Below are 25,036 nucleotides of genomic sequence, written 5' to 3' on the forward strand. Positions count from 1 at the left end.
CCTACCGAGCATACGTGGGAAAGATTCACCAACATTTTCTGAATGCAAACCTTTGTGTTTGTATTAAACGGAGACCGCGGTTTCCAATTCTAGTCTACTTATGTCGGCTTTGCGGCCATGCTTGCCTTCCACAATATGGCGGATGTTTTAGCATGTCCGGTGCGGAGTAAAATTCGGGTACATTGGTTCCTACTAAAAAAAGGACCCAGAAAGGAGCTTACTAAGAGTGCCATCTTGTGGTAGACATAATTCCCAGGCAAGGGGTAGTATTTGTGTTTCGGAACAGAGGAAAATGTCAATTCAGTTTGTAATGTAACACTTAAGAATCTAGGAGAACTGCACGTTAAACGTTAGCTTTGTCAAAGCAGCATGTCAAAAAACTTAGCTTCTTTTCGTCAACGTGGCGTCGCACGTCTAAGGTTTGGCGAAACTCCCTTCGACGTTCTCAATGATTTCCTCAATAATTTAAACAACATTAACAAGGACTATCTGGACGGCTTGCCGAAATGGAGTGGAACATTTAAACAGAAAAGACTCCTTGGTAAGTTTAAAAAAAATTACTGATCATTGTTGACTATATAAAAAAGGACGGAAAAAGTTTTACGTACACTTTAAATCTTAGGTTTTTCTAAAACAAAAACGTAAGAAAAACACTTTTTACTCGTATAACTCTAATTGTACGATTCTGTTGAATACACGTTAACAGCCGTTAATTTTGTTCAGCAAAACTATGTTTAAGCAATATTTTCCCATGTATAGTCGCGCATAATTTAAGATTGAGAAAATATGCTTTCTATATTGTTTTTTTATTCATTAACTTGAATAAATAGAGAGCAATATTTATATTCAATATATATTTATTGGATTTATTTATAAATAGAGAGTAATAGTATGTTTTCTAGTTTTTGGATGGTGACAGAAGCTTCATCAGTGTTTTATTTATTTTTTTCTATATAAACCTACTTCAATAGAACTTTAGAAAAATAATGTATCTTGAGAATTTTTCTTTTTCTGTATGTTCCTGAATTCTTATTTCTATAAAACACAACAATACTTTTCCTTCACAAATGTTTGCTCTACATAAAATTGACTTGTCAATGTAACACAGAATTATTGAAACAAAAAACACCTCGGTTTTCTGAATTTATGTACTTCCATCCTAAAGTTGTCCTGTCTCTTAGAATACATCTTCTTCATCACTGAAGAACTGAAACTTGATCCATCAGTAGGATACCATGCCATTGAACTGCTGCAGAGGTAAGCAGATGACACATCTCTTGCTTTCCTATTCACATGTTATCCATTATTAATGCAGTGTTTTTAATCTCTTCTAGGTTTATGGTAAAGCATGTTGCAGACACGCTTGCCAAACTCCCAATTCAAAGTGTAGCTATTAAAGAGGCAAAGAGTTATGGGGATGTGATTTTTGATAATCTCAAAGATAAATTCCCTCTGATCCTCTTCTCTTGTGTGCAACTTGCAAACAAACTGTTTTTGCATTGTGATGTAAGTGTTTTATTGCAGTTGACTGATAATTGTCAGTATTTTCAAAGAATAAAATCAAGACTTTACAGGACCTTTTCTTCATTGCAGATGATAGACACGTCCACTGCTGTAGAGTTTCTGCATTCTCTCGGCCTCAGTGTTTCCAAACAGACTCTCCTGGAATCAGAGCTGATGGTCTTTAAAGGCGTTGAATACAGACTCGATGTCCGTAACTCTCTGACGTATGTGGAAGTCATTCTGGAGGTCCTTGGTAAGGTGTTTTGTTGATGATGACTAATTTACATTAGGAATGTACTGTTCCAGTCAAAGGTTTGCATACACTCTTAATGGGAATAAATGTCATGTGAATTTTAATCTTTTAATATGTGCACTTGAAATGTTTTCTTAGGGTGGATTTATGTAACAACTTTAATTGATTTTTAAACACAAGAATCAGGAGATAAGTTTGAATTGATATTAGATTTTCTCTGATCAAGTAAATTATGCTATGTGTACTTGCTGTAATGTATAAAGATATTCACTTAAATCTGTTTGAAATTAAACTGAAGGTTGTCAAAAAAAAATTTAAGCATTCAGGGATGATTATATTCTCATAAGTAACTGTGTGAACCTCTGACTGCCACTGTAAGACACATATGAATTAAAATACATGTGATGTGTATTTTGAATTTCATCGGTTCACTTTTGTAGGGCACAATGAGCCAACCATGCCTGTAGAGCACCTTCATCAACTCTGCCATAATGTCCTCCAGTTCGTCACCCTGAACCAGACTACAATCTATGAGTGTCTGCTAAGAAGTGTCTCTAAGTGTGTCAGCCCATCCAGGGAACAGAGGTACTATTATTTAGCTCTGATGTTTTCCATTAGGTAGTTTAACAATATTCTCTAATTGATGTTGCTCCAATAGCATTTAAAAAAAAAGTTGGTACTCGCAACATCTGTCCAGTGGCTTGCGTTCAATCTTTATAGTCACTAAATGCTCCACTGGCCAGTAGATGGTGGTATCCTCCACAGCATAGGGTCATAGATCCATTAGATTCAAGATTTTGTGGTTGAACAGAAGAATTTCAGCTGTTAGCACTTGCAGCAAAGCCTGTTGGGTTCAGATGTGTAACGGTGAAACCAAACATAAAAGCACAGCAGTTTCCTATTTGTGTCTATAAATGCTGTGCTTGTATTTATAGCTACACATCCATAAAGCTACAAAAACATAAGGGGAAGACCATTAGTAGGAAAAGCAGCTGTGTGTTTGTTTTATGAGATGTCCCTGTCTTGCTATGTGGTCTTAATGTAAATGATTTTTTAACACCAGGGAAACTTTTGTGACAGTGACTGAGGATCGCATGCTGCTTGGAGTTTGTGTCATTGCAGTGGCAACATACATCCTCTTTTTCAAAAAATGGAAGCAGGTGATAAACATATTTTCTATAAATAAGTATCTATCGTATTATTAAAATAGCCCATGCTTCTGTGTGTTATTCTTTCTATGATGCTTTCTGTCAACACAAAACAAACTGAGTGATTGCTCTTTCTGTGCTCATGCTACAGGTGGTTGGTGAGCTGAGCCACATCACAGGAATCACCAGAAGAAACATCGCTAATTTTGCCCAAGTGATAATAGTGCACATTGTTAGTGGCAGATCTTCAGCGGTGTAGACTCGCTAACTCACAGTAGTGACGCTGTTAGAAGTTCAACATATGTAGAAGGAAAATGTCCAGCATGCAGTTTCGGGGAACAATTTCTCCAACCCCCGAAAACGAATTACAATTGTGTTCTAGGAATTTAATGCGTTTTGGGAAATGCCACTTTTAATTTCTGTAAATGTTATATTAATTTTGCTGATCAGAGGAAAATGGAAAAGATTTGTAAATTATTTTTGGTCTCACTTTGTTGACATATTTCACAATAAATCTCATCTTGTTTCATCTGCCATTGATCAACTCACCAGAATTGCTCTACAGTTTATTGTTTAGTTCCACAGAAATTAAGATGGACTTGGCTTCTTGATTAGGTATCAGGTGTGCGTGGACGAACATTTAGTATAACCTCCCATCCTATAGTTCTTAGCGGACTCCCTATGCTGTTGAAATAAGTTGTGTACACCTGTAAAAGACAAAAAGAGAATTTTATAAAAACTTTACAGATTCCATTGCAAGTCTCTGGAGGTTGGAAATACAAATGTATGACTAATAAATGAGATTGCCATCAAGAGATAATCTATTAAAGGCATTTTTAATCAGAAGGTCAACTTGCATACGTATTTTAGCAAATAAAAAAAGATGCCACAGGGGGAAAGGTCACTGACAAGAAGGTAAAGTCAAATGAGTATATTTTAAAATAACTGGCTGCTCATAATGCTATTTCCAAACATGTTAATGGAAGGCTAATAAAAGTGGACTGTTCTGTGGTCCAAAGTCTGCTTTTCAGGAGTAACTATTTATTTTTTCAGAACTCAAGATTCCACTCTGGAAGAAGAGTGGAGAGACACAGAATCAAGTTCCAGTGTGAGGTTTTCAAAATAAATAATCATTTGAAGATCATTTCATCTGTTGAAATACACTGACAGCTTTTTGAGTATTGAAGACCATTTATAATTATTCATACTATCGACCCTGTTACTTCTGCACCTTTTTTTTCCAGACATTTTCCTTTTGCTTAATTTTCTAATTACTTATGGCATTACATGAGAACTTAGCTTCTCCAGCAAACAACTTCTGTGACCTACTTTCCCTTTGAGCAGTTTTAAAAACTGTTTGCTTGTTAACTGTCAAGCCGACTGTCTTCGCTATATGTCATACCATTTTTGTATCCAAAATATTTTGTTACCCTTGCTTAGTATTCTAATTTTCATAAGAAGTTTAATTTGAGTTCCAATAACCTGGAACAATGTTTTGGGGGTCTTCCAATTCTGAGAGTTTGGTAAACCTGTATTTCACATTACATCAAACTCATTGAATACATAAAGATTAGAGGCTATCGCGTTACCATAGGTGATAACAAAAGTACTTTGTTCATCAGCAACGCAGTACTCAGGAGTTCCAGTTCCGACATCAGATGTTCCACTTCGAATAAGAGTTCTTCGAAGTTACTCTGTTGGAAATGTTAGGGCAGCATAGTTTCAAGAAATGCTCCTCTTTATAAGCTCATATTTTTCTGTTCTATGTTTTACTTTGTTCATTAAGAGGTCCTGTGAGTGTTTACCTCTAATTCTTGCTGGCTGTTGTCCACAGAGTAAAATGTTTTGGTGCAAATCTCACATCTTGTGGCAGCACCCAAGGCAAACCCTGTAAAAAGTGTTGGCAGGTTACTCAACAACGTGATGGCAGACTCACTTTTATCATCTACCGTTCCGCAGCTGACCTGACTGTAGTCGGGTCCTGATCCATGTTCTCAGGCAACTGCAGTGAATATATTTCAGACTTCCTGAACACTGGCAGGGCGACAGGAGGGGGTCGGCATCTGAATGGTCTCCGTAGCAGATGCGGCACTGGCTGTCCTCATTATCATGTGATTTTTCATCTGGTGTACTGCAAAGACAAAGTGATCCAGCAAGACTATGCAATGTGACACCTAATAATTTCTCTGCTTTGTAGAACTTCTTATGTGTTTTTATGAACTAACTGATCACTACAAGAAGTTATAAATGAGGTGTTTTGCTGTGCAGACAACTGAAACAGTCTAATAAAGAAAAGTGTTGATCAGCTTTCATAAACAATAGCACAAGGCTATTGTTTATGAAACAATAATAGAAATAATAGAAGCACATAGTTGCTTCTAAGATTACATTTGCACCTTATTTACATATATTTCCCAAAATGCCTTGTAAGACCATAGAAATCTCATTGAAAAGAATTTGATATTTTAGGATAGTGTTATCACAGTACGTCTTTATTATTATTACACCAATTACATTCCTAAGGAGGCTATTTTCAGTAGTTTTTTGTTATTTTTAAGAAAATAACATCTTATTAGATTGCAAGAAATCAATCTTGCAATTGATTTCGGTTGCAAGAATTTTTTTTTTTGTGATTACCTCTCTTTGTGATCGCAGGAAGCATCATTTTTTAAACTTTCTGGTGATCGAGCTGCTTCATCTGTAGCTGTGGTCCATTGACTCTGCTCACTTGCTGACTCAGGTAATGGACTGTCCTCAGAGATGTTGAAAGATAACTGAAAACGTCCACCACAAAATGTCTCAGTTTATTAAAATGTCTTTAAAGGTTTGACAGTTCTTGACATGTTTACCCTGTCTCACACAGTTTTCATTATATGGTTTCTATGGCTAATTAGAAGCCTGGCTTTGAGTGAATAACTCTGCAGCATTAACTTTCTACACTTTATGCACTGTAAGTACAGTCACATCGTTAAATCCAGCTCCCAAAAATACTTGAGACATTCCTATCAGGTTTTTCACATTTTAGATAAACAAGAGATCAGAAATGTCATTACCCATTGGCGGATACGTTTCCACAACTTGTTAAACATTTTTGAAGATCCTCTTCTTTGCTACTTAATCGAACCTGTAACACAGAAGGAGTAATAGTCTTTTTCTTTTTTTTTTTACATAATTGTAACAGAGCAGATAGAGCTATAGTTCCTTGTTTTATAAAAGTAATAATCACAATTCTGAGCAAAACACAAGTTTTTAACAGAACTTTAGTTAAACAGGGAACGGGGTGAGGATTCCTGAAGTTGAATTTAATGTGAAATAGGTTGGAAACGTAGCAACATTGCGATTGACCATGGTGACACACATGTAACATATTTTCAGTGCTGTGAAAAATTTCTCCTTGTGATGACACGATTTTCAAAATGTTACTGTGTCCGATCAGCTGATAGGACAGAACCAGATGAATTTGAATCGTCTGTCTCAAAGGCCAGATTTGTCTAATTTAACTGTTACAAGACTATAAGAACATGTATAAAAATATATTACTGACAACTCAACTAAATGATCTTAATGTAAGGAAAGAATTGCTCCACATTGCATTGGAACACAGACTCGCTTGCTATTTGTGATTATTTTTTTGAAAATAAACAACTCTTTGCTTACTTAGTTTATTTGAAATAGCAAAACAACTGAATCTGGACTTAATGTAAATACATGTTTTTCTGAAAAGCTTAGACAGAAACGCCTATGAAGATAATTTCAAACAAATATTATTTACTTGGAATTGTTATTAAATTTTTGTTCTGGTTATTTTTCAAGTTAAATACATTTGTCCACAAAAACCAATAAAAATAAAAGAAACAAATAATATGACAATCCAATCGACCAAGCATTTTTGATTATGTAAACAACTGGTCTGGGATTAAAATGTTTACTGTACCTAGTCTTGGTATTCTTCACTGTAAATATAGAGATGCAAAATATGCCACCTCGTGGTGACATGGCTTGACAAGGATCTCAACTTAAACTCATTGAAATCACGAAACCTGCCTTATTTAATTGAGAGCACCTTCAGTGAGAAAAGGAGCATGAGGCTTCAGGAAAATGGCAGAAATCACATCAATTCTCTACTTCATAAATCTTCAAAAGAAAATAGTTTTAGGTATAAGAATTATGGACACAAGCTGAGAATAAACAGCTGCACAACAGTTTTACTTACTTTTCAAATTAACAGTTGTTAAGAGGTCAGCTTTCACAGGGAGTTGTGGAGATGAATGCTTTAAATGATCTTGTCAGTGTTTTTGTTTTTCAAATGATGTGTTTCTATGGAGATAAGAAAAGAAGCTTGAAATGTTGCACAGTGAGCCAAAATATCTCTTTTCATATTACAATACATTTGTCAATTGCTTTTGGAAATCAAGTTTCTAAAGTCTGGAGGAAGAAGGGAGAGACATGGAATCCAAGTTATGTATTTAGCCATATCATCTACCGATGATGATCCTCTGTGTTTTTTCAAGTCCAATCTTAGCACAGCTGTCTAAAGACTTATCTGCTGACAAGTTCTATGGAAATCCTGATTTAGTTTTCCAGCAGAAAAAAATATTTTCTCACATTGCCACTAGTACCAATACTTGCTTTAATGAGCAGGATGGTTTTGCTGTTCTTGATTGGGCAGCAACCTGGTCTGACCTAAACACCTAAGAATCTTTACAGTATTGTTACTAGAATGACCCAAGCCAATTATGCTGACAGGCTCTGGGGCCTATTCAATCGACCTGGTCTTCTTTAACACCTCAGCTGGGCCACAGGCTGATCACTTCCATGCCATGCTGCATTTATGCAGTAATTTATGCAGAAGTTGGTTAAATCACATACTGAAACTGTGTTGTGGCTCATGGACATACTTTTCAGGAACCTGACATTTCTGTATTGTAACTCCTTTTTACTGCTTATTTGTCATATTTTCAGAGGAACTGAATCTCTTGGTAATGTTCTTTGTGTTAGCGAGATCGTACCCAAATCAATAATTTATTGCATAACTAAGCACTATAAGTAGAAGAAGAAGGTTGAACCTCTTACGCAGCGAATCCAGATGTAAGCACTTACTTACAGTTAGATGGAGACTAAGTTTTTGTCTGGTCACAAGAAGAGCAGCAAAGAAGCTATTTCTGTCTAACAAAAAAGATAAAAGACACTCGTGTTTCCAAAGAAGTACCATGTTTGGACTGTTCAGACTTGATAAAGCCCTTTTCAGACTGCCTGAGACATCTAGAAAAAAAGACTGTCTGAAGAAGAAAAACTTGGAGGTTAACATGATATGTCTGACAATGAGGCACCCAGAAACCATTCATGTGAGGGTTGCCTCCAATCAAAAAGTAGACTCACACTCACAGTTTTGCCTAAAACAGTGCAATAAAGAATGGGATGAAAGCACCCGTTAAAGAGCAAATTGGTATTGAACCTTGTCTGACCTAATGCTTTGTATCAGCATGTCATGGAGCAAAAATACATCAAAACATTTTGATTTTGCCTCATTAGCCAGGTACATTTTGGCTCTCAATCCCATTTAGAACTTGTTGATTTTTCTCCATTTACTTGAAGGCTAAGGCCCTTTGAAACATGGAAAATATTTTTTTAACCAAACTTTGCTGTGATGCAGAAACAAAAAGAACTAATGATATTGAAAACCAGATTTATTTCAGCTTTAAAATGTTTTACCATAACTGTATTCATTTAATCCACTCTGTTCTTGTCATTCACAGTGGCTAGCTTGACAGGCTGAACTCCTAATTCATTGATCTGTTCATGTAGGCGTTTGAATTTTCATTTCTAACTTTTAAGGTTTAGATTCAGGTTTACAAACAGATTCAAGGTTTTTTTTGAGTCCAAAAGAGCAATTGTTGTTACAGTAAATGAAAAAAAAAACAAAAAACAGATGATTTCTAAAAGTGAGGGACAATACAGTTTCCCAAAAACAACATCAATAGCAGTCCATACAAGATAGAGCACCAACTGTTTTTCATCATCAGTAACATATGTGGAATAAATAAAAACAAAAAGCTGCTTACCAACCAAACAATCAGATGCAAAGACCTAATATGTAAACGGAGATCAAGATCAAAATTGATCAAACTATGGTAGTAGCACGTTAGATTTTATTGTGATTGATGAAGAAAATTTGAAAAGTAAAGTGAAAGAATTATTTTATACATTTCAAAATGATTTTGTTCTTGAACTCTTGTATAGTTCAGCATTGCTTATGTTTTTATGTTAGAAAAGTATTTTTTAAGTGTATTCTTCAATCAAGTTGAATCTTAAAATTATTCTGCACACTGTGAATCTGCCTTTTTTCAATATTAAACAAAGCAATCCTTTGTCTTCGCTCTGTTACATCACCCAGCCATGTGCAACTGATAAAAGCAATAAAGGCACAGACTGTGAGTTCTTTATGCCTCATAGTGGCAACGCATCTGTTGAAACAAAGTAGCCGAAGCTCCAGTAGATTAACAGAAGACCCAGAATCAGAAATGACTGAAACACCTCTCTGGCTCCCCATGACTGTGATGATCCTGTTTCAGGCTCCCTCATTAATCTTTTCTCCTCCTGCAGTCTGTTAGAGGAAGAGTGGACTCCACACTCACCTTCAGTGTTTTCTCTCTTTATATCCATGCGGAGGGGAAGATCTGGGAATTGCAAAGGCTGAGAAATCTCTGCAGGGATTGAGTCAAAGCCAGGACAAGCATATGTGTTTCCAGAGGTGAGTGGAGGCTTAAAAACTCTGCTATCTGTGACCACTTCATCCATCACTCTGATTGACACACAGGGCTCACATACACATAGTTAGTCTAGAACTGTACACACAAAAAAGCATGATTCTTTAGGCTCCTCATTAAAAACAAAATACAAATGATTTGTTATTTACCATAACAAATCATCTGGACCTTGTTATGGCATGTACACTAAATGATTGTGCCTTCAGTCTAACAAGCATTTCCTTAAAAATTATTTTGTGCAATAGGAACACAGCATTTTATATTATTAGAAATGGCAAATATTTGTTTTATAGGGATACAACATAGGTGTCACTAGGAAACCCACTGTACTGGAAAAATGTCCCGAAATATTTCTTCTTTGTCACAGTAAAATTTCTGATCACTGTCCAAATGCCAATAGAAGAGTATCTGACTGCTTGGAAGGAAAATACAAAGCAGCCTAAAACTCATTCACAGTAGCTCATTATTTGTACAAATGCAATAATGATGTGCCGCGTTCATTCTTTATAAATTGACAAGAAAAATGTGGAACATGAAGAAGATGGTGCAGATACTTTGTCTGGTCATTATCTCAATTTCAACATTATCATTTTACAAAACAATAACGCTGTACCTGTCATAATCTCAAGAATTATTATGACAAATATGCAGAGTCAGACTGTAAAAAGGTAAAATATGGGATTTTTTACAAGATGACAGGGATATGTGCAAAGAGGTGAGAGTCTGGAGTTTTCCAGCAACGTGGTTCGAGGAGAGGTTTTGGTGTGACGAGGGCAGAGCTGTATCCCATGGAGACAAGGTGTAGTGCAGACTGAGTTGTGTCTGTCTGATCTGGTTTCTTGTCCTGAAGGGAGAGAAACTGTGGAGGATGACCCTGGAACACAGGAGATCCAGAGGAGAACCAGAATGAGGTGACTCTTGGTTAACAGGTAACAGAAAGCAAAGGTAAGCTGCATTTGGACAGAAATGGGGGAAACTTGTAAGCCCGAGAACACCACCCCATCTGTGAAGTACAGGAGTGGCAGCATGATGTTTGGTGGGCGTTTTGCTGCAAGAGGGACTAGTGTCCTTCTCAAAACGGCAGGCGTTATGTGGAAAGAACATCATGCAATGAAACTGAAGCAACATCTCAAGACAATACCCAACAAGTCTCCTGCATAGACAATGACTCTAAGCACAATCCCAAATTAATTACAAAGGACAATGCCCAACAGAATCAATATTTTGGAATGGTCATCTCAAACCAATGACCTATCTCATAGAAAATTGAAGGTTTTGTGTGAGTAAGCAAGACTACAAACCTGCAGCCTTAGCTAAAGGTTACAGACGATTTGTCAGATGGGTGAACTTGTGAGGAGCTGGGGTAAGGATACGTGTGATGATTGACCAAAATCAATCATTTAAAGGCAATGTTGCAAACACTAAAGATCTGTTTGTTCCCCATAATATTTTGCCTCTAAAATGTGTTTTGATTTTGACATACGGAATGTCAATCCTTTCTAAAAGTTATTGGTCAATTTCTTCCAAACAGATCAGAATTAAACTTAAACTGCAATAAAAAAAAAGAATGAGTAAAAGTTCAAAAATTATTCCTGCATAGTGCAGGAATAACTTATATTCAATTTGGACTTTATTTTTAGTGTATGGAAATATGGAAGTACTTGGAAGTATGACTTTATGTCTGGCAATGCCTGTTTTCAACATTATTATCCTATAATACCAGATTGGAATCTGGTTAAGTTTTTAGTGTGATTTATAATCGTCAATGAATCAGCACTAATGTGATGGTAACTAAATAAGTAATTAAAATTAAGCATCAAATCTAATCAATTCCCACAGTGTTTAGATGGTGCACTGCTCTCTTTGAATCAACAGTTCAGCCAACAGGCTGCTTTATAGTTTAATTATTATGCATTCAGCCTTTACAGCATCCCTTATTCTTATTTTGGCAAATAGGCTCGTAATTTCTTTTGACTTATTGGACAACTGGGCCAGGATAATCTCTGACATTCGCCGTCGTCTTCCTCATTTATCATTTCAAAAGTCAGATACTGCGATCTGCAGGGAGACAAATTGAGTTTTGATTGACATGGACCTTGTTTCTCCAGAATAATTATGAATGATTGAGGGATTAGTGCCTGCTTTCATCATAAATAATTCATTAAACCTGCCTGCTTTTGGCCCCCCACTTAATGCTTGCTCCTCTGCTGTTTCTACACAAATTCATCGTTGGTAAATGTGATACGTTTGGTCATGCATTATTGGAGTTCTAAACGTAGGTTTATAAATAAATGACCTGACAGTCAGCTGGACTGACGTTGAATCATCCCAGACAGTGGAAACATCCCTCTAGAGTTTAGACTGGCAACAACTTGGATTCTGTTCCTTTACAGACTCCCTCTAGACTCAGGAACTTTGATTTTTCAAATGAGATGCAAAACTACTTCATGGGGCAGCAGTCACTTTTCCCTTTACCTTCTGGCTGACTCCAGCCACCGTCTACATCGTGTGGCACTTACCTTCTGTCCTTATGGATGGCGTTTGAAGACATGAACTACATTGATTCTTTTTATTTTATGTTGTTGAATGGAGGCAGATTTCATCTCCAACTTGTTTAGAGTAAGAACTGCACTGAATACTGCATGCCTCAAAATAAAAATAAAATACAAACCAAAGGGATCTTGTTTATTTCACTGTTCTGTGAAGGCGGCAGTTATCCATGTTTCTTTTGCACCTTTTTCTGCCACACCTTTTCCTTCCACTTACTTTTCAATATTTTCAGATATAGCACCATATGAACAACCAGCCTCTTTAGCAGTAACACCTTGTGGCTTACCTTCCTTATGGAGGGTGTCACTATCTGTCTGATGAACAAATGTTGGGTCTGACCTTAGCATTTCTGTGCTGACAATATTTAATTTCTGTTTTTTTTTTACTAGTCTCATAATTTTCAGGAATAAAAGAAAGAAAAAACAACATTTTGGCTTTTCATTAGCTGTAAATCAAAACAAGCAGAAAATAAACGCTGACAACATAATCTTTTCGATGAGATTTGTAATTCATAGGGGACGCATGCGTTTGCGTACATTCGGTCTGCAATAAGAATCGATTCCCATTCTTCAAGTTCAAAGAGCCGGCCAGTTGAATCGGCTCGGCGTCGAGCGACACGCCAGGCTTTCAGTGGTAGGGAAGGCAGCTCTCCATGTTGCGGCGCTGCGTGGCAGTGGGCACCGATCTGCCGCTGGCTGGCTCCACAACAAACGCACGCGTGGCTTCGGTCGTGAATGGCCTTGACGCTCGGTACTTCCAATTCGGCGACAAGCAGCCGCGGGTCTCGGACGAAGCGACCTGCTGCAAGAGCGACTTTGCGCTGCGTCCTACACCCGGGGAGGACAAGGTGTGTGTCGGGGGGGGGTCGTCGCTCCTATGACCGGGGCTGAATGAGGTCGCTTTGATCGGTGCGGGTTATTTCCTCGAGTCAGCGGCTTTGGCCGTTTTGAGGCGATCGGACGCTGACAGAGAGGGGAGCCGTACGGTGGACCGCAGCAGCAACACAGAAGCCGTGAATGTGATGCCCCAGCTGGGAAGAAAAACCCCCGGCTTCAAGTCAACAGAAGGTAAACTCTCCGTTGTATTCTGCGACTTTTGCTTCATCTCAGCAGTACCCGTTTGTTCCCCCCCCAAAAGATATATTTTTTGCTTTAATCAGAAAGTTTCAACATACATCATTATTACATTTGTGCAGATATAATGTGTTCCGCCGGGTATCTGGCGCCTGCTCAAGCTAAGCTAATGAACAACCCCCAGTAGTGTTTTAACGAGATAGACTCAGCTTTGAACACAACGAGAAGCGTTTTCTTCTTGTGGCTTAAACGCATCATCACGTGTAATGCTACCCAGCTCCGCAACGCAACACACTGTGTTGATCTACTCTATAATCAAAAGATCTTTATTCTCCACTTCTAAACTCCCAGGCTGCCTGCAGAGCCATGCTGGATGTATTTAAGGTTCAGCCTATAAATCCAGATTTGCATTCTTCTAACCTATTTTCAGCAGTTTCTGTGTAAGAGGGCCTGCCCACCCAGACAACAAACTGTCCATAAAATGAAGAGGTCTATGAAGAAGAAGCTGTTTCTACTTGTTCACTCGCTCCAGGCCAGCATCTACCTCCCTGTGCACAGCCTATTATCTGACATCTGGTCCCTCTTTGACAGAGACTTATGTGGTAATAGTATGTTTCAGCAGAGGCACTTAATCTGTGTAATGCCTGTTGTTTGGAGGGGGAAAACACTTATTTCCCCTTTGTTCACCATTTGGATCGTCATGCAGATGAAATTGTAAATAGATTTGGACATTAAAAGCTGAATCCTGTTTCCCCAGTATTCGTAACCCTCCTCCTTAAGTCTGTAAGAAAGGTGCAAGTGAATTTAGCTGATTTAAAATGGAGGTTTGTAGGGGAACAGTTGGAAACAAAGAACTCTGAGCTGTACTGTAAATACACTGAAATATTTTTCTAGTTAACTTACTTTGATGATGCAATAATATTAAGAATAAATAAAAAAAATCAAAAATATGTGTACATTTTTATACGTTTTTCTGCTTACTCATAGTTAAATTCAATGTATTGGAATATTACTGAAAAGTCATTTATTTTAGTAACTCAGTTCACTAAGTGAAACGCTTTATGGAGATTTATAACTCATAGATGGGTTTTCAAATCTTTATTTTTGATATTTATTATGGTTTCCCACTTACAGCTGATTAAAACATTATCCCATTGGTAGTTTGCTAGAAGACATTTTGGGGACAAACATGTAAGGATGTCCTCCAATCAAATTAGATCAAAATGCAACTTTTTGGTGTAAATGCAGAGTCCTATATGAGGTAGAAAACTAACACTGGGCAACTATATGGACACACAATCTCCAGACAATGGTCCAGTCAAAGGCAAGACCTAAAGCCAACTGAGAATCTGTTGGAAGACTTGAAAATTGCCAGAAAAACATACTCTCCCATTCAGTTGAACCGAGCTTGAACTATTCTGAAAAATAACAATGAAAAAAAAAAATTTAAAATGCAACAAATTTAGTCTGGGTGAAGCTGGTACAGTCATGCCACAAAAGACTCAGTAGATTTTCAGCACAACATGGTAGGTTTGCTTTTCTGTAGGTTCAAATTGGTATGATTGTTTGTGTCCTTCTTCAACAATCATAAATACTGTCTAGAATCTGTATGACACGTTGAGGCATATTAAGACAAAGTAATGATAATTTGTGTAGAAGTGTCCCATTTCTTAGCGAGATATTTTAACCACAATCTGAAATAATAATTGGATTGTGCAGACGGGGTAACCCTATGAAATGGCCACTGAAACCTAATGAAATGTTAAATTATTTAACTATTTATCTATGTTTCAAATACAAAGTTATGCCTTTTCAGCGGCTGATTTTTTTTTTTCTTTAACAAAGCACTTATCACAATAATATGAAGTGCCCTACAGTTTTCATGGCTCCTGTGTGAGGCTTGAGATGACTGCCGCCTCGTTGTACTTTTTTATTAAAGTTCTTGGTTGTCAGCTCTTCTCTGCACACATGAAAGACACTCATCCTCAAAGCGTTCTCTCATCACACCACTGACATGCGCTGGTTTTGCCTCCCTGTCCTGACACACATCTGTGAGCTCGCAGTCTGTATGTTTTCCATTGTGAGATCACCATGTTCTCCCTGTTTTTGTCGTTCAAGCCTAAACCTTTTCTTTTTTTTTGTCTTGTGCCGTACTTATCTCTCCCTTCTCAGTGGGGGTAGTGACGAGTCCTTGTTTTTCCACAGCTTGAGCTAGTGCAGTCCTCCTTCCCCCCGCGCCTCCTTCACAGCTCACTGGCAGGCCAAAGGTCTGCACAAAAAAAAAAAAGGATTCTGGTGCAGAAAACGGGTGATGGATTTCTCACAAAACTAAGCTGACACAAAACACAGCCTTCAGTCTTTCTTTGTGCCACATGAATAAAACATTCCTCACATCTTTAAATCAAAACCGGCTTCTCTAAACTCACAGTGTAAGTGTTGTTGCATGTCAAATGGGGAGCTATTTTTCACCTATGATTAAGAATAAAGAGCCCAGTTGGAGGCAATCAAAATAAATGCTCATACTTGCAGTTACGTTTCAGCTGGAAGTTAAAATGAAATTAGCCAAAATTAATGCCATTAATATGCCGCCTGGGAACATTTTCTTAACAACTAGCAAGCTATACATTTTTGCTGTTTGTGATAGCACCTAAAAATCTCATGAATTCAATCAAATTTAATGCGCAAATAGTTGAGCTATATTAATGATGTCACAGTGCTGGTCAGAGTGCGTTTGCGCCTGAGTTGCCATATGCTCTTAGTGCCACGTGGGGCTCTATGCACCAATATGCAGCAACAGAATTTCTAAATTTTACCCCTCAGAGTACCAAGGCTTTTTTTCCCCAGTGTGGAGTATGTACAGGATTTTTTTATGGTGATGAAACATGGTGCGTGAGTCTGCTCTTCCGCATCGAAAAGTTTCCTTAGAAGAGCTCCTCACCTCAGCATCCCAGCCTGCGACCAGTGGACTCTGTTCTGTAGACAGCTACTAATGAGAGACATTAGTGAGAATTTTTATAAACAAACAAAACGTACAAAACTGAGGGACAGGAAGAATGGTGCAAAGAACTCGATGTAAATCATAAAAATGGTGATGAATAGTAAAAAATCAACAGAGTGGCATATCAAGGGACACGGGGATGATAAGGCAGTGATGGTGAATGGCAAGAGAGGAGATCGCTGCTGAGTTTGAAAACAATGGAAGCAAGATGCAGACTAATACCGTGAGAAGATCAACTTAGAGAGGCTAAGAGTAATATAAGGAAACTAAATAGAAATCCACAAAGCCACTTATTGAGCGTGGTGATATTGACTTGGGTTGCTGTCTGAATTTATTTGTCCCAGTTTCATTGGTTTTAAACTTTATTTAATTATTATCCTGACTCTTAAGTATGGGTAAGCTTAGCCGAGCTGGAATTTTCTTGTTGCCATTGCCTGACTGAAGATCAACACAAATCTGCCCAACATGATTACATTTTATCTTTTTTTTTCCATTATAAAGTAAGGGTACTTTAAAGAGGAAAAGTAGTCTTTTCCACTTTTCTACTGTTTTAAAATGTCACCTCACATTTATGCTCCTGGAACACAGGAAGTTGCTAATTAAAGTTTTATATGCTCTCTAAACTTTTAAAAAATATATATTTCTTTTTCCAAGGTTTTTGTGGGCTCTAGTGGCCCTCATTCAAAAGTAGGCTGAGAGGAAGGAGGGGAAGACATGCGGCAAATGTTGCAGAGTCCGGGAATCGAACCAGCGACGGCCACGTTGAAGACTAGGGCCTCCAAACATGGGTTGTGCTGAACCCTGACGCCACCACAGCACGCCCCAATTTAAACAACTTTGAATTAATTTATTCATGTATTTCTTTCATGTGAATCGTGCTACCTAATTTGGATAAAATAATTTTCTCTTAACCTGGGAGAAAACTAAACCCTGTCCATTATGTAGTTAACAGTGTTCTAGAACTGCATGGCTGTACCAACTCAAGCAGCAAGCCTCTCCTTTATTGACTTTAAGGAGGTCATGTTCATTTTACATCTGTTGGTGAGAAATGCCTTTTGGGTTAGCATAGTGACGAGACTCGCCCCAGGCTTTGGTGACGACCACCTCCATGGTGATTTAGGCCTCAGTTACGGAACTGGCTGGAAACGTTCCCTTCACTAAAAGTAGAATGTTTAATAGAAGACAAGTATTTGGTAATAAGATGAATTTCATTGTCTTAAATTACAGGGCAAAAATGTTATATTAGCAATTTATTTGCAGTAAAATTTTTCTGTGTTGATTGAAAAAAAATATGATGATTTTGGGGCAAGAAGATCCCTAAATTCTAACCAGTGCATCTGTAATGGTAATAATGAAAAGGTTTGTGCGACTTTACAATTGAGATCTTCAGTTAACAAGAAAGTTGTGAGTGGTAAAAAAAAAGGTGCTGCAAAGTCTTAGAAAAACATGCAACATGTGGCAATATTGGTAAATTCTGCTATAACTTACTTGGAAAATTAAATAAGTCAACAGTAGAAATGTCAATCATAAAATCTCAGATAATGAATAGGCTAGCCATCTACTGAAAAAATATTATAATTTCCATCTGAATTAAAAGCTTTTATAGAAATGGTCCCAGGCATCTTATCAACAAAATAATTAAATTCTTCTTTATGACTTTACCATCTTTCAACCTCTTATCTTCTGGAATGATTGAAGGTACAGGAAGTTTGTGGCAGATGTTTTAAGGGATTTTAACACAACCTTTCCAAAACCTTAACATCTCAATACTGGCTAGCGGCCAATGCCTGCGTGTCAATGGACAATAATTTCACTATTGTTCTTCTCCTGCATCACTGATGATATCATAAAACGAGACAGCTGAAATCTTCAAGCACACTTTGATGGGCTCCTGTAGGTCAGTCGTGGAAATGCAGAGCATCGTTGATTCATCCAGCTGCACACTTGTTAAGCTGAGGCCTGTTAAATTGAGGCACTTCTGCATAATAACAAGAGGAAACATTGTGTATTCATTTTTGCAATCCAGATTCAGAGAAGTGTAAATTCAATTTATTGTCTAATTGTGCCCTCAATGGTAGCTGGAGTTAATTAAAAGACATTTAAATGTCTTGGTGCTCTTTCAGAGATTAAAATGTTTTCAGTTTAATTAGATAAAGCAGCTTTGCAGGGCAGATAGTCCTGGATGTTGTTCTCTGACTCTCATCGGCTGGAGAAATGCTAGCAAATGTCATCCTCCTGGGGTTTTTGATCTATGTTCTCACTAGCGACACTTTTTGTACTTTCTTTTTAAACAACAAAAAAACTGCATTCTGTGTAACCAATAAGAGCCTACTGGGAAAAAATGTTTGGCAGTATGTGCACATGCCTGTACAAATGGAGCATAATCATCAGTTTAGGAAAAATGCGAAGTGAAGGAAATTATAATTGATATTTTGGCCATAATTTATTTTCCTCTTGGTCAGTAACTCAACTTATGCCCCAGAGTGGGGAGAGCAATCATCTAATGCCAATGATCCCGAGCAGTTTTGTTCATACTGCAGATTGTTGGTTTTCAAGCCTTGCCAAGTTTCTCTTTTTGGTTGAGGTCTAGACTTTGACTGAATAATTATAATACATAACAAATTCTTAAACATTTTTATTTTTTCCTTCTAGGATTGTCCTGTATTTAGCTGTATCCATCTGCTCTTCAACTCTGACCAACTTCCGTGTAATTGCAGAAGAAAAGTACTTTGTCTCCGCCTCACAGCTTGATAATGCATTTTGCATGTTAGCAAGAATCTTCAGTTTTAGTTTCATTCGACCAGAACCTCTTCTCATACATGTTTGCTTTGTTTCTATGCAAATTGCCAGGGGTTTCTTGGAGGATCGGGGTTTTCTTCATTCTTTCCATCTTCTCATTCTTTAATAAAACCTAGATTTGTGTAGTACACACCTAATATTTAAGAGTGTCTCCCACCTGAGCTGTGGATCTCTGCAGTTCCTCCAGAGTCATTATTATTTCACCTGATCATGCTTTAAGCTTTTCTTCAGCCTTATCTTTGACATATCTGCTGTGTTCCGAGATCTTCATGTGGGGCTGTTTGATCACTCAGGCTTTCACAGAACAACTCAGGTTAGATATCACACAAATGGGCTGTTGTTAGTGATTTAGTAACAGCAGAAGGCTGTAGGTTGCATTGGGAGTATCAGTGCAATGAGGGACTCAATGTGTATTACATGTGTATCATATTTGAAAACAATATATTATTTTTCCTTCCACTTCAAAATGATGCAACGTTATGTGTTGGTCAATCAAATTTAGTAACTCGTTCAAACTCGATTATGACCAGTTGTGATTCTGATAAAATGAATAAAACTGTGACATCATGGCAACATGTAAATAAATCCATGAATGAAGATATTCCTGATCAGTCTCCAGTCAAACAGTGAAATTGCCTCATTTGGAAGAAACCCTGGTGTGTGTGATCCAACTCTCTTTCGTTCTTTCTTTCTGTCTCTCTCTTAATGAGAGACAGATTCTCTTTCAGGCATGTCCATTTTCATTGTAGCATTTTGATTATGTAAGAGTGAGGAGGAGGAGGCGTTTTCCTAGCCCTTCCTTCTTTTTGGTTACAGAGACATGATTTTCAGGGAAGCAGGATTGTTAAGTTTTGGCATTCCTGATATATATATACATATATATATATATATATATATTTATATATATATATATATATATATATATATATAATATATATATATATATATATATATATATACACACACACACATACATATATATATATATAATTATTTTTTTTTAATGAGTGAACTTTGACCTCTCGTTTAGATTTTGGTTAGAGAAAGTTTTGTATCATGTAGTTTGTTTACACATATTTCACAGAAAAAGCACTTTGCCAAAAAACCCAAACACAGCTGCAGCGTTTCTGGGAAAGATATTTTTGGTGTTAAAAATATATTACCGAGCTGGTGAGACGGTTGTGTTGCTTGCTGTCTTTCAATCTTCAAAGGATTTTCTATACATCTTAAACAATAATCCAGCAGCTCTGTCTAAAATACATCAGCGGATCAAAGAACGTTAGTGTTTTGGATTGCTACAACAGAAGGTTGTATAGGCTGTTGACCTAGTTACCGCTTCATAACAAAAAAGAGAGCATAGCATCAGTCTGGTCGCATATTTTAGCTTTAGAAGCAGTTTGCAAATGCTGTTTTTAGCTGGACATGGTAGTAGTGATAAAATGATTTCCAAATGTATCTGTTACCAATATAGCATTTTTTTTTCAAACAATCTGTTACTGTGCATCAAATGCAGCATCTCAGATGTGTTGTCTCAGATATGAGCAGAAATAAAAGTAAATCAACAAAGAGTGCCGAGTTATTTGTGTTGCTGTTTTCGAGACTTTCAAACTTCACTGGTTAGACGTTTTGAGATGGTTTTTTTTTTCAACTCTCCGTTCAGAAGGAAGCTCAGTTGTGTACCTTCAGCTGCCTCTCACTGCCTCATGGCTAATCCAATGTAAATGAGGATGTATGTGGCCTTGAGAATGGCTTGGTTTAACTTGTTAACAGCTTGGCTACCGTTGTTTTAGTAGCTGTGAAGCTGCAAATTACTTATCAGTCAAAATCCTAACAGAAGGCTTTATGTCTTTTGGTCTTTGTCTTTGTCTCCACAATGTCAAAACAAGAAGTAGACAGGGAAGCACCTTTCTTCAGACCTCCACAAGAGCCTTAATCATTCTATATGCTGCAATCTTACGTTCATATTTGAAGCAAATAAAATATGTTAAGTGTCATCTCACCTGGTGAACACATATTACTCTGGAGGTTGAGCCCTGGTGCGTCATAAGTTTCTAATGTTAATCACGACTTGTAAAATTATCTTGATACCAGATGCCTCATAATGAGCTATCGGCCACATTTTATGACATTTGTTTAACTTAAGTTAGTAGTTTATATAAATTTTGATGATTCTTGTTCATTAAATATTTTGTAGAAGACAAAATTGTAACTTTCTGGATAGTGTAACCTATCTTACAGCTGGCGTAACACTAACAGCCTTTCAGAAAAATAACATAATAGTGACAGTCAGATAGCAGTAGGATTATGTTTTTCTTTCTGATTTTTTGTTTATGGCATTAACCTTCGGGAATTCACTGTAAGCATCCTTGCGGTCAGTGTTGTTTTTGTTTTTATTTCACTGTGTGCAGTCAAACCACTATCTGTAAATGGCTCTTTAAAACCTGATAGATGCTGACTTGTACCAACTTGCTCACTGATGCATTAGTTAAACTAGAAGCCTGAGTCACTGTCACTGAGCCTGGATGTGTGCAAAATCTTTTCTGCCACTTCCCCCTCTGTGCACTGATATATATCTTGCTGGCAGTTACTGCTGAGCCTGAACACTTGGATCTCATTGCTGCATAGCAGCTTTAATGAAATCAAGTTAATCACTTGTCCTCAGACAAGCAAGAGTGTTATATGCATTCCTTCATGTCTCCTACCTCTTGGATTACATGGACATGCCTGACTTTGCCAAGCATTTGGATAAGACAGATTTGCTCTACGGCTGTATCAGATCACTCTGCCACTCAAACTTCTTTTCGGGGAAACAAAGATCCCCGTTAGCCCATTAGACAGCTTGCCTGAGCCGGCTCCAGCTGTTGTCGGCAGATGACTGGCAGGCTCCTCATTAGGTCTGCGGGCTTCGCCTCATGGCTGCAGCAACAGCTACGGCAACCACATCCTCAGCTCTGCAGCTCAGATGGAAGCAGTCAGTGACCTTTGCTCCGTTCACCTTTGCCTAGTTTTATACCATTGTTTCCTTACTCTGTGTCCTTCTGTCCTTCCTCTAACGGCACAATCAACCAACATCCAACACTAACATCAGGTGTCATTATAGAAGATATAAAGAAAAATTTTGCTAGCTATCCTCAAAGCTGCGTAATTAACATCCTCAGTGATAGACAAACACTATAATGTGTGAACAGTAACACGGTCCTATCAGAAACTTTGAAATGGGATCAGTGGGCTGGACTGAGAACCTTATCGTTACACTAGTTCTTTCTCTCACTGTTCATTTTTGAAGTTATTTTCATTTGACCGCAGAAGATGAGTTTAGATATGTAATGTGAATCACCATTAATGGGTTAACTTCCTCATTGCTTTCCATGCATTTGTAAAACACAGTGGATCTGTTGTTGTTAGTACAAATGCTTTCAGTGTCTAAAACTGGGAGTAGGAGTGAAGAGAAAAGGATTTAATGAAAAGTGGCATTGTTTTCACTGTGACACAACTTTTCCTCCCTCATCAAACACTTTGTAATGAAGACATTCTAAAATAAGTGTGTGTAAATCTAAATCCAGATCTCAAAATGGGTTAGGAAAGAAGAACTCCGTTCATATATACATTTTTCATAACAACTTGAAACTCATCCTTAGGACACAACACTAAGATTGCTCCACCCAAATCTGGCCATGTCCTGTTTTTCCTAGCTGCGAATAGTATGACAGCATGGATCCATCTTGCTTTGTGCAACTCAGATTGAAGGTGGTAGAACCTGAGAGATGCAACCACGTGACGCTGCCATGTCAATATGGACTGAAATCTCAGAGGATAATTTTTTTGTCACTTTGTCTACGCCATGAAGAAGTAATGCAGTTCTGAAGATAAAAAAAGATTCAACTTGCCACAAGCAAACTGTACCTAAGAAAATGTCTACTGTAAGATGAATAACAACAATGGCTTTAATTTAGCATAAATTAAAGCACATTATATACATTTTATTTTGGAAATGGAAGCTTTTATGCAAATCATGCTTCACTGAACATAAATGAACTTTTTTGCCCACAAGCAAGAATTTCTGACTGAGCCAAAGCTAAGGGAAGTGGTCCTTGTTCTGCCTTCTGTCCGTTTCTGGCTTTCTGAAGCTATTGCTGTCTATTATTAGAACTCTTTAACAAACCGTTGTATTTTCCTCAGGGCTAACATGACTTTCCAAGGCCAAACATGTATTGGGTGCATATATCTTTCAAAGAAGATCGCACATATAGATAAAAAGATCTTTTTTTCAGTTCAGCAAAATGTCAGCATATTGAATACATAGCTTGCAGCTGCAATGGCTTATGAATTTACTGCACTCAGACTTCCCTGGTGGTATCATACAAAACTTCTTAGTCTTGAGATATTGTAAGCACAGAGCACTCAGTCCAACACTCAGATTTCCTGTATTTCTTTGTAAATCTGGCATATTTTGGATTATCCAGCTCTTGTGAATAGATAAATGCCCTTGTTGACAGAGTGCAAACCCAGCAGGAGCAGAGCTTTACTGAGGCATGCTCCTTCAATAGACGCTTGTTTTCAGAGTGGAGGAGCGGTCTATGGCTTTAGGGTACGGCCACTAAAGTATGTCCTTGTTCAGGCATGAGAGTTCATTGTGTTAGCTGTCAGAACACAAAGTCCCCTCAGAGTCTGTCTAAAAATATTTCATACCACCTCTGCCCCAAACGACACAGCAAGGGGCATAAATATAGAGAAGCAGCATGAGACTGGCTGAGCAAATTCTGAGCAGGAAAACAAAAAGCAAAAAGCAAACTTCACTGCAGAGAATGTAAAACACAATATGAAGCTTTTAGTAATGAAATCTCTTATAGAGGCAGAAGAGTGACGATTTGACTAAATAACTATAAATTATATTCAAAAATAAAATGCAACATTCTAATAAACATGTTTATTGTTATGTTGTTCAGTATGTAGTATTACCTATTGTAATTCAGACTTTTGTTGTGCTTACATGCAGTTGTCTGTATCCATGTATGCATGCAGTGTGTGTTTGTTCTGGTGGCTTGGAAAGAGGTGGGAGGCGCCCCCAAAGTCAGCAGATGTACAGACAAACTGCTGGATTAAGGCGTTTACACAGGCCTAAGAGCAGGAGCCACCTGCACCATCTGCCTTTCTGAAATCTCTTCAATGCCAAAGGACACAACCCCTGGTTGCGGAAGACCGCAACCACTATCTACCAACAATCCCAAAACAGAACACACCACACCTAGCAAATGACCCTACAGATTCCACAACCGGCCAACATGGAAGTCCTAACACCAGATTGAATGCCCTTACCATTTTGATGTTAAAATGAATGTCAGTAACAACCATTCAAAGACTGTGGGTGACTGACTGTTGAACATCTGAAAACATGACCAACACAAAGTGGTCATGCATAGTTAAAATTACAAATCATAAACCACAAAAAAAAAAAAAAAAAAAAAAAAAAAAATTAAAACAACAAGCAGACAATAGATGAACTTTTTGGGAGATTTGACGAGTGGCAGCTGAGCAATACAGAGAATGGGATATAAAACTCTTGCTCTGTAATGCATTTCTTAGCCTCTGTAGGTTTTATTTTGGCTGTTTTATATTACAAACATTGTAAAATATGAAACGTTCATCATGCTGGCAAACTGTTCAGTGGAATGTTAAGAAAAAATTTATAGGCTCTTAACAGATCTTCATAAAAGTTTTCTTTTGTAGGAAGAAGAAAAAAAAAACTAGTAGATGTGTTCAGTGTTCTTTAGTTGAAAATGGTCTCATTGTTCAGAAATGGTCTCTTTAAATGACTTTATAACTCAGCAGTATTTTCTCTTTCGGGTAATGAGCGTTAAGCAGCTTAAATTGAAATCTTATCATCAGTGATATCATTTATGCGGCTAGGTCTTCATCAGTCAAAGTTTTTAAAATGTCTTTGAGAA

General features: G+C 37.5%; 3 protein-coding genes across 11 annotated transcripts in view; 2 read left to right on the top strand and 1 right to left on the bottom strand.

Annotated features, from left to right (window-relative positions):
- The first annotated feature begins 35 nt into the window (after window positions 1-35).
- Window positions 36-3,418, top strand: cntd1 (cyclin N-terminal domain containing 1). Its single transcript, XM_055043069.1, has 7 exons — window positions 36-541; window positions 1,182-1,257; window positions 1,335-1,506; window positions 1,594-1,756; window positions 2,197-2,341; window positions 2,820-2,916; window positions 3,056-3,418. Exons 1-7 carry the CDS (start codon window positions 370-372, stop codon window positions 3,161-3,163), a joined length of 933 nt encoding a protein of 310 aa, XP_054899044.1. The 5' UTR covers window positions 36-369; the 3' UTR covers window positions 3,164-3,418.
- Window positions 3,419-3,456: 38 nt separating this feature from the next.
- LOC129368191 (E3 ubiquitin-protein ligase MARCHF7-like) lies at window positions 3,457-7,221 on the bottom strand. Of its 3 annotated transcripts, XM_055043071.1 has the most exons (8): window positions 7,118-7,177; window positions 6,839-6,967; window positions 5,958-6,028; window positions 5,542-5,678; window positions 4,869-5,035; window positions 4,710-4,792; window positions 4,494-4,598; window positions 3,457-3,611 (listed from the first exon to the last, which is right to left on the bottom strand). In XM_055043071.1, the coding sequence occupies exons 3-8, from the start codon at window positions 5,991-5,993 to the stop codon at window positions 3,516-3,518; spliced, it is 624 nt and encodes a 207-aa protein (XP_054899046.1). In that variant the 5' UTR covers window positions 5,994-6,028; window positions 6,839-6,967; window positions 7,118-7,177; the 3' UTR covers window positions 3,457-3,515. The 3 variants fall into 3 exon arrangements, with proteins under 3 accessions (XP_054899046.1, XP_054899047.1, XP_054899045.1); XM_055043072.1 differs by lacking the exon at window positions 6,839-6,967 and having other exon boundaries at window positions 4,515-4,598; window positions 7,118-7,221; XM_055043070.1 differs by lacking the exon at window positions 6,839-6,967 and having other exon boundaries at window positions 7,118-7,221.
- A 5,649-nt stretch (window positions 7,222-12,870) lies between these two features.
- tanc2b (tetratricopeptide repeat, ankyrin repeat and coiled-coil containing 2b) overlaps window positions 12,871-25,036 on the top strand; it is a 151,094-nt gene continuing 138,928 nt past the window's right edge. For all 7 annotated transcript variants that reach the window (XM_055043052.1, XM_055043055.1, XM_055043056.1 and 4 more), the window contains exon 1: window positions 12,871-13,288. The gene's annotated coding sequence lies outside the window, so the exon portion shown is untranslated. The remainder of the gene's footprint in view (window positions 13,289-25,036) is intronic.

This window comes from Poeciliopsis prolifica, unplaced genomic scaffold (genome assembly GCF_027474105.1).
Source record: "Poeciliopsis prolifica strain line A6 unplaced genomic scaffold, Auburn_PproV2 SCAFFOLD018, whole genome shotgun sequence".
Lineage (NCBI taxonomy): Eukaryota > Metazoa > Chordata > Actinopteri > Cyprinodontiformes > Poeciliidae > Poeciliopsis > Poeciliopsis prolifica.

Coding starts and splice junctions, on each gene's coding strand:
- LOC129368191 (XM_055043070.1), bottom strand. CDS start 5,993: ATGTTTAACAAGTTGTGGAAACGTATCCGCCAATGG. Junction 5,036..5,541: donor TCCTGCGATCACAAAGAGAG/GTAATCACAAAA, acceptor TTGTCTTTGCAG/TACACCAGATGAAAAATCAC. Junction 4,599..4,709: donor ACAGCCAGCAAGAATTAGAG/GTAAACACTCAC, acceptor CATTTCCAACAG/AGTAACTTCGAAGAACTCTT.
- cntd1 (XM_055043069.1), top strand. CDS start 370: ATGTCAAAAAACTTAGCTTCTTTTCGTCAACGTGGCGTCGCACGTCTA. Junction 1,258..1,334: donor GCCATTGAACTGCTGCAGAG/GTAAGCAGATGA, acceptor AATCTCTTCTAG/GTTTATGGTAAAGCATGTTG. Junction 1,757..2,196: donor AGTCATTCTGGAGGTCCTTG/GTAAGGTGTTTT, acceptor TCACTTTTGTAG/GGCACAATGAGCCAACCATG.